This window comes from Abramis brama (assembly GCF_963993115.1).
Source record: "Abramis brama genome assembly, chromosome: 22".
Taxonomy (NCBI): Eukaryota; Metazoa; Chordata; class Actinopteri; order Cypriniformes; family Leuciscidae; genus Abramis; species Abramis brama.
In genome coordinates, this window is record NC_139984.1 from 18,510,372 (window position 1) to 18,520,185 (window position 9,814).

At 39.7% G+C, this 9,814-nt stretch overlaps 1 protein-coding gene across 2 annotated transcripts in view; it reads left to right on the top strand.

Moving 5' to 3' along the window:
• Positions 1-204: 204 nt before the first annotated feature.
• samd11 (sterile alpha motif domain containing 11) overlaps positions 205-9,814 on the top strand; it is a 60,177-nt gene continuing 50,567 nt past the window's right edge. Inside the window, exons 1-2 of one of the 2 annotated variants that reach the window (XM_084099587.1) lie at positions 205-1,364; positions 2,600-2,691. In XM_084099587.1, the coding sequence (XP_083955713.1) occupies positions 908-1,364; positions 2,600-2,691 (549 nt within the window). In that variant the 5' untranslated portion in view covers positions 205-907. The remainder of the gene's footprint in view (positions 1,365-2,599; positions 2,692-9,814) is intronic. The other variant, XM_084099588.1, reaches the window with a different exon arrangement.

Genomic DNA, 9,814 nt, shown 5'->3' on the forward strand with positions numbered 1-9,814 from the left:
TTGGTTAATCAAAAAATCACCATAACAGATTAAAGGTAACCACATTACTGTTTGACAATGGAAAATAAAACCCAAATCAAATGATTTGTGTGAACTTTATGCAGTGACTGGAAACCGTGACGCAACCTCGGCCGTCGCGGACCCCCTTCAGTGCGCTCACGCTGCCTCCGCTGTTTAAATGGGCCAAGTTTGAGAAGCGGCGGAGAGTGCAAATCTTGTTTGGTCTGGGTCTGTGAACTAAAGCGTGACTTCAGCGACGTATTAGGGGTTAAAAGAAAGAACGAGGGAGAGAGATAGAGAGAAAAAACCCCACTAAAGTCCCATTAGCGCCAGGCATCATTTGCAATCGAAAAGGCGCGCATAGATAGCTTAATTATTTCTATCCTCGTCAGATATGAAAATGCTCCGAGCCAGTCTGGCTCACTACCCACTGTGCATGTACTACTGAACTTTTACGTGATCTGCACTACATATACACGCCTTATAATGCGTTAAAACATCGTAGGTGTATGGTGTCCTCATTACTTTCTGGACAAAAATAAACTTATCACTGGAGTTGATGCAGGAAATAAACATAGCGAAGTTGCCATAGTGATTATTTTAAAGGAAACGCGGGATAAACAATCATTAGGCATTGAGCACGCTCAGCGTTAATATCTGGCGGAGATGTCAGGCATTAGTCCGATTAGATGTGGTGGGCAGGAGCGCGGGGAGACCCGTCATGCGAGCAGTGCACTGAGGAGAAGAGTGAAGTGGTGAATGGCTGAACTTAAGCGCTCTGCTGTCAGCCAGCGACGCGGGAGTCGTGCGTAAACACACCGGTGCGCCTGGAACTCCACGAAGAGGGACACAAGTTGGGACGCATGAACTGCTAATCACACGTTACCGGCGCTCCGCTTCGGGTAACATGCCTGCCATCAAAAAGGAGAGACTGGATGGAGAAGACATGGCATTAGCCGCCTTCAACCAGCCCGAATACCTGGCCCCTTTAAATGCCACCGCTATCCCCGTGGTGACCCCTCATCCGCCGCCGTACGATCACATTTTCGCCCATCATCAGCGCGCGTACTTGGGCTTTCGCGACACCGCGCTGCATCAGCAGCACCTTCACCACCACCCGGACGACTTCATGCTAGAGAGCTTCTCGTCTATCCCGGACTTTCAGCCGTTTTTCGACAACGGGGAGCCTTGTATCGAAGTGGAATGCGGGGAAAACAAAGCACTACTATACATTAACAAACTGTGCCAGGGCAGCAAAGGGCCCTCCATCAAATACCGGGCTGAGTGGCTCACCCCAAACGAGTTCCAGTTCGTGAGTGGAAGAGAGACAGCCAAAGACTGGAAACGGAGTATTAGGCACAAAGGTAAGTCAATGGCGTGTGCAGCCGAGTGGATATTACTTTTGGAATACGGGTTCATTTAGCCTCCATCGTGTTCTTGAATTAACAGAACCGCTTTTGGGGGGATAAAAATATGGGTTACTTAACAGTAACTACTTTATTGCACTGAGAAGAGCGCACTGTGCTTTGAGTCGAACGGCTTTGGATTCGCACTTTTGGGAAAAAAGGAGAAAGGTCTTTTTTACGCACGTGGATTGAACAGGTATCGAAGAAATAGATTTTTACATGAATTTTAAAACTTTTCAAACTGAAGTGCATGTCTACATAAAGTAGAGTAGATCAGGATTATGACACCGTGGCACATTATCAAACAGTTATGGATTAAGCAACTTGTTTACTAAGATTTTAACCGGTAGACTTTTCTGAGGTATAACAAACCAGACTTAAAGATGTTATATGTGTAGTTACTCTGTACTGATATACCTGCTCATCTAAAGTGTTTTGTTTCGGGTTTTTTTTTCTTTCATTGTGTCGTAATAACATGTTTATTTGCATCCGTTCAGTTTGCCACGGTCATTTGTCATTTCTATTTAGCCTATTTTTCAGTGTTTCAGCGCAATTTTTCTTTATCAGTTTGTGGTCGAAAAGTGCAATGAACTTAACTCTTTAGGTTATCACTGATTTTACTTAACTACTTTTAAGTCTGATGAAGCTTTTCAGTTTTAATGGGTTGCTCCATTATAGTTTTTATTTTATAAGCATTGTCAATATATTGTACATATTGAGTTTTTTTTTTTAATGAAGTGCAGTACATAAGGATTAGGAAGATTTAAAGTAGAAAAACACCATATTTTGATATGTTACAGTATGTGCAATAACTTTTTTGTGATGATGTACCTGCTCATCTGAAGTATTTTATATGGTTACTTGAGTTTATTTTCAGGTCTCCTTTCAGACACCAGTTTATTTTGGTACAGACTAATTTTATACATGTGCACTCTTGGTATCACTATTGGTCACTAAATAAAATGAATGTCTTTTTAAGACACTTTTGGGGCACAGTGATAGTGAGTCACAGCTTGACAGATGGATGGCATTTGATACAGTTTGATACAGTGACACGATGCAGGTCCATTTCTGAATGAGGTTTTTAAAAAATGATTTTGTCAAACGAACAAGTGAGTGAATTGTTTCGTACTCCATGCAGACTTACATTTGCAGGAATCTAAAAGCTTACTGATTGGGGTTTTATTTTTTAGGGAAAAGTCTGAAGACACTTATGTCCAAAGGAATCTTACAGGTACATCCTCCAATCTGCGACTGCCCTGGCTGTAGAATTTCATCTCCTGTGGTAAGTTTGCAATTCAGTTTGGTCTATTTTGGCTTTAATGTGTATTTTAAACATATTGATATAACTTGTTCTTATATATATAAAGGTATAGTTCACTCAGAAATGAAAATTCTGTCTTTTATTCAGTCATGTTGTTCCATATCTGTATGACTTTCTCTCTTTCAAAAGGAGATGTTAGCAGCTCAGTCACCATTCACTTTCATTGCTTCATTTTTCCATACAGTGAAAGTCAGTGGTGACTGAGACTGTGCATAACATCTAACAAGAGAGACTAAATGATAATAAAACTATCACTTTTGGATGAACTATCACTTTAAAGGTTTCATTAACATTACAGGAAGACCAAGTTTGTACATTGTATGCTATCGCATATTGAAATGGTCCCGAATGTAAAGCATAAAGCAAATGTTATTCAGTGAAATGTTAAGCAGTGGATGACGCTGCTGCTGATGAATTAGTACACAGTTTGATGCATTTTTCTCTGAATTGCATTAGAGATGTTAAGGACAGTGACTTGCTGTTAGTGCTGTCACGGTTGTTTCTCAGAAAGTAAATAAAGACCAAGTACAAGGAAATGTGAAATGGTTGGAATTGATTGTTTTGGTTTGTTGGACTCCGAGCGGCAATGTAAGGTCACGGATTGTCTGTAGCAGATGTTCGAGCAAAATATGCCACACGCTCCTTCCACTTTTCTAGGATGCTTCATCGATCATGTAGACGACGAAACTAGTTCAGTGTTCATGAAGGTCAGAAAGAAATTGGGAGTAGTTGAAAGATTCATCTCTCTAGAAGGCATTTTTACAGATTTTTTCTTTTTTGCTCTGTTTCTGTGACATGGCAATGTCACGGACAGCGATCATATCTTGAAGTTAATCAGTAATATTAATAGCTGATGTATGGACTTTCATATCTCTTTATTCTCACTCCGTGATATCTCCCACCTCTGTTAGAACAATCAGCTTTGTGCATTGTGTGTGTGAGTGTGTGTGTGCATGCACCAAGCTGGCTAGTGATTGGCTGCTTGCAGTATTTGTCCACACAGGTGCTGTGTTTTATCTGAACTGAGCGCGTCTGTTGCCGCCTCTAACGGTTAATCTGGAGGGGAAGGGCATAAGAAGCTTACTGAGCTACTGAACGTAGCTACCGGTGATTACTGAGGCTGCGGCACGCAAAGCGAAGGCGCTTCAGATAAGCTGGAGGTGTTTGAGTGATGCAGGTAAACTACTGAGGAGGGCCTGAGCCAGAGCCAGAGCCAGAGGAGATAAAAACTTAATGGCTTAGTTGTTTTGGGCCCTTATATTACCTCTCACTGAGGGCGTTAGAATCTCATGGAGGCTGATTTTGAAGATGAAGTCGAGTAGGCTTGTGACTGGCAATATCTGATTGTTGTCTTATCATTCCCCAAGTGGAAGGGTTCTGTGGTGCTGTATCATCTGATAGTGTTCAGATGAATCAGACCCTGACTAAAATGGTCTTGCTTTTAATTGGTTTAACCAGCTTCCATCTGATTGTTTTGAATCACACATATACTTATTTTGAAGTTTGAACATTTACTTTTACATTTTCGTTTAAGTGATGTGATTTCATCTGAAGATTTTTGGATCTTACTACTTGGAAGATGACTGTTATACTTGATCTTTGGTGTGCACTATTTACTCAACCTTTTTTTGATACACCATGTGTGTGATGAAGAACCGTCACAGTTATCTTCAAATCTGGTCACCCACTTTTGTATGCTGTTTGAGTAATATCCAGGTTTGCAGTTCATTCATTCATTTATCGTTGAAGTTGTTAAAATGTTCCATGTTGATTCATTCCTCATTTTGATGCTACTGCTTTTTGAAGATGTGGACATTCTGTGTATTTGGCCTCTCTTCTGTTTTTCCCTTAAAGGTGAAATGTGCAAGTTTAGCACCACTAGTGGCACCAAACAGAATTGCAAAATTCTGTTTAGCAGCACCAAATTAGTTTTGGTGCCATTAGTGGTGCAAAAGTTACACACTTCAGCTTATAAGGAAAAAGCTTTCCTAAACACTTTACTCGTCTGCCATCGGTCTGTCAAATAGGTGGCCATGCCCCAAACTCACCCCACTGGTTGGAGTCAATGCTGCTGTGTTGAATCGCTCAAATAAACAGAACAACATTAAAAGAACCAGAGTATTTACACTTTTCAGGGAAATCAAACTACAGATTGTGTAGTAGTTGGGAAATGAGAAAGTAGCCAAGACAACTCCTTCACTCTACAACCAGTCAAATAGTGACACAGTACATACACACTTTATCATAAAACACTCACTTTCACACATGATATAAATCTTCACACATGTTAATGCTTTCATATGAAAGAAATAATAAATGTTGAGAATACAATTAACACCTCTATATTAGCTTTGTTCACTCTCGCTTTTGAATGTGCAAGCACTTTCTCTTTCACTGTACTCAAAGACTGTCGAGAACTCGTCATGCTTTCTAACAGCAGTTGGATTACTTCTAAAGTGCTCTCAAATGGTTGACCTGCTTATTATATCTTATGTTTCTCATGTTGTTTTTTTATTTCACCAAATAAGTACAATAGTATATTGGTTTTTAGTGTCTTTACATAAGTTTTTGAGATGTTGCACGCATCAACCAAATTTGCTCTCAATTCAGCTGTAAGCCCTGAAGATGGACAATCACTTTGGTTACACAGTCACTTTCATAACTGAACTGTGTATGAACCGTATTTAGCACATGCGTGCTTCTGTTTGAAAGGAGCTTTTGTGAATTGGCATCCACAGCTCCTGCACGATTAAATGTAAAGACAAGGACATGTACAAAACAACAGGATCTGTCAAGCTTGATGCAAATGAATATGGCAACATGCTCTGTGCTGGCGTTCATGGTCTCTGAGAGGATGACAGTTTTCTTCATTACATTGTTTTATGACTGATCCTTTGAATCATGGTGGAGTCATTCTAAACAGCTCAGTTCCATTCATTACTTTAATTACTCGGTAACCGCATATTTAACCGTTTTTTCTACCCTCAATGGCCATATCAGAGGCAAGACCTGCACTGCGGTGAAAAGTTTTCTCTTCAAGTTCATAAGTTCATCATAACAGTTAGCTTAGGTGCGATATGTAGATCGTAGACCTTTGAGCTGTTGTGGTTTATTGTCCTCCTGCTAATAAATTATGTGTAGATATGTCCTAATGAAGTGTGCTCGCTGACATAGAACCATTGTTTGCATGTTTCTGTGCAGACGGATGGATGGTCACGTGTTGTTGTTGCTTTAAGAGACAGAGTCATTCAGTTGGCCTGGCTGTTGTCTCCCAGGAGAAATGTGCTTCCTTTCCCCTGTTTTGTCAGCGGAACTAGTGGATGCTGGCAGGAAATTACACTCCGCTCCGTCTCGTAAATATCTCTTAGAATCTGAGCTTCTCCCGGCTGCGTCCCGGGTCAAGAAAAAGTTGTCACTGGGGGGTTGGGAACAAGGCTGGTTAAAAAAACATGGAGGACGGTGATGTCGCAGTCTAAACCTTTCAGAGTTGGTTCTTCAAAGAGAACAATCTTAGCAGTTATTGATGCCTTTATTAGTACACAGCCTTCTGAGGCAAGAAGTACTGTAACTGAACATGAAAGGAATAGTCCACCCAAAAATGTTAATTATGTTATTCTGTCATATTTAGGCCGCGTGTTCGCCAAAGCATTTTTAGGCAGCTGAAAACGCTAGTCGCTCTGCAGAAAACGCCTAGCTGTGGGCGCTTGAGAGCGTTTTTGGCAGCACAACTTTTTTTTTAGTTGAGACACTTTGCTTGCTATGATATGGAATCTATATAATTGGAATTCTATATAAAAGTGTTATAAACATGGAAAACGTGTTCCTATAGTTTTATGTGAAACTGAACAGACTGAAACAGACTGAAATTTAAGTCGTTATTCGTGGATAATCTTCCTGTCTGATGAGGCTTGTATATTAACATTTTTGGAGCGTTGTACTGAAAAAAACTGCTTAAAGTCGCAATGAAACGAAAGTAGTGACAGACCTTTTCTTCTGCGTTTTGACATACAGTACATCTGAGTTTAACAGATTGTCGGAAAAGAAAAAAATGTAGGACAGGAACTTGGTTCTATGCATCGGTTGTTGATTGGATTGTGAGATGTGGCCTTTGCACTCAAACATGAATGTGAGCTTTTAGTTGATTATGGAGGGATGGGGTTTAAGTGGACTAAATGATGGGAGAAGTTTGGCATACGTCTTTAAAGGGATAGTTCACTCAGAAATTTAAATTCCCTCATTACGTTTTTAATGAGTATGACATTCTTCTGCGCACCACAAAAGAAGAAGATTTGAAGAATGTTGGTAACCGAACAGCTTTGGTTGCCATTAACTTCCATTGTATAGATGAAAAAAAATTAAAAAAAACATTTCTCAAAATATCTTCTTTTGTGTTCCATAGAAGAGAAAAAGTCCTACAGGTTTAGAACAGCATGAGAGTGAGTAAATGATGACAGGATTGTCCAGTTTAAGTGAACTATAACCCTTTATTTAAGTTTTGTTCTTCTATTCCAGATAATCCACTCTACTGTTGGATGACGTGGTTAAAACGGCTTGTTTACGCAAGTAATTCAGGTGTCGACTGTGCGATTCAAATTCACTAGAGCTGCGTTAACAGCAGCATAATTAGACAGTGATATTTTTGCTGTGAAGCGTGTGGTATTAGGTGAGGTTTGTTAGCGTAGGCCAGCGCTCATTTGGCAGAGGGTTGCTGGAGGACTGGGTACAGGCAGGAATGGGGGCTGACGCCACACAGTCTCACAACAGCTCCCTCGCTGTGGGGGGTTAGACTCGATGTGTGCGCGTGTCTGTGCGCCGTACGAGGGTTTGTGTAGCGGTGTGTTTGTATCCCTCACATGGAGCCGAGGCTATGCTGCTATGGCAACGGCAGGATCCCTCCTCAGGACAGCAGCGAGCAGCCAGGCAGTCTCTGCAGTGTGATGCATTCATGAATTAAAGCAAATTAGAGCCCACTAGTAAACCGCACCAAACTCACAACAGGATTTTTCCGTTGATTTTTATTAGCCGTTTTTGCTTCAAATCGTGATTGTGCTGCCGCAGAGATGAGTGTTTTGAAGCTCACTAACCTCTTCCTCTAGTAACAAACAGGTGAGCATTTAACTAACTGAGTTTGTGCACATCTCAAACTGTCACATATTTTTAAGATCATTTGGAGATATTATTCAGGAAATGTTGTCACTAAGTCGGTTATAGGAAAACAGTGCAGGAAAGCTTTACAGGCAGGTGGGGGGACGCCTGAATGTGTGTACTAGTATCAGAGCTGGGTGTGTAGATGTGGGTGTTGGTGGGAAAGGTACAGGGCTTATCTATCAGCTCATGCAGCTGATCATTACAAAGCCACTGCGGCTACATATGGACGCACTCCTCCAAATGTCAGTTTTTACATACGACATTTCTTCTCTCAACTGTTGAAATACAGTTTGATGCCATCCCACATGGTTTTCATAGAAAGCGCAATGCCATGCTAAACTTCATCTAAAACTTCTTTATATTATTGTATAATTATTTTTTCTTTTATGTATTTATTGTAAATAATATAATTAAATATATGCATTTTCAATTTAATTTTACACAACATTTGGTTACAGTCCTCAAATCTGAATGCCAAGCAGCATTTCAGGAGTGCTCATTTCAGGGGCAGGGGCTTTTCACTCTTTGCATCACTGTGCTTTGTTTGTGTCATTCTGGACCAATTTTCTGTCTTTGCAGCTGATCCTGCTTTGGCATCATTTTGTGTTTTAGTCAGTGCATCAAAATTTGTCTAAATGATGTCTAAAATGTAAGTTACTCAATATTAACTTTGCATGCATTAAATTGCTAAAAACTAAAGACATTTATAATGTTACAAAATATGTTTTAAATCAAATTTAAGCATTGCTTAAGCATCACAGCTGTTTACAACATTGATAATAAAAAATGTTTCTTGAGCAGCAATGACACTGAAGACTGGAGTAATGATGCTGAAAATTCAGCTTTGCATTACAGGAATAAATTACATGGTATATAAAAAAATAGAAAACAGTTATTACTATATTATTACTACTAATATAACAATATTACTGTTTACTGTATTTTTGATCAAATAAATGCAGCCTTTGTGAGCATAAGAGACTGATTTCAAGATGTTTTTAAATTGTACCATCTTACTGACCCCAAACTTTTGAACAGTAGTGCATATATTAAATAATATATGATTTGTCAAAAAAAGATTGAAATTTCAAAAAAATTATGACCGCTTACAACACAGATGACCACAGCTGCTAAAATAAATACTTTATTTTCACATAATATTATATAATATAACATACTATTAAAATAATAATAATAATTCATGTCCTGGTAGGGTCACCTACCTAAATATTAGAAAAGCAGTAAAGCTGGTCTGGAACAGAATATATGCTATATTGACTGTGTTGTGTTTTTGTTCAGTTTATATGGTAAGCTTTGGCTTGCTTTATCTTAAATGTGGCCCATACATTTTTCTTCTCCACTTTTCAGTCATATATTCAGTTCCAGCTTCTACATTTTGGTCTCTTGGGAGTGTAAGTCAGTACCTATCCATAAAGGTCTCCCGTGGCTGTCTTTTTTTTTGAAGGGAGGGGGGATCCAAGCGCAGGCAGAGAAATCTTGGCACGCATGGCTGGACTGCCACTGACCTCCCCGCGTTGGTGAACGCTTCACTGGGCTGACACAGCCCGCTCACCCTATGGGTCGGGGGGAGGTTGGGGGGTGGGGGTGGGGGGGGGATGTTCTGGGTGAGGATGGGAAGCACACTGCCCTTCAGCTCTCTCTTACTCACCATGTACTTACTCCCATAAATAAGCTACAATGTAACACTGGCAACAAAATAAACCGGTGTACATTTGTGAAAACTTTATAATAAGGTGGCATTATTTTGTTAATATTTGTAAATACATTAGCTAACATGAACTGACAATGAGCAATATATTTTTAAAGGATTTTAAATTTTTTTCATCAATTGTTCATTGTTTTTCCGTGTTAGTTCACGGTGCACTAACTTTGTAGTAAAATTGTAGTAAATGTTGACTAATATTAATAAATGCTG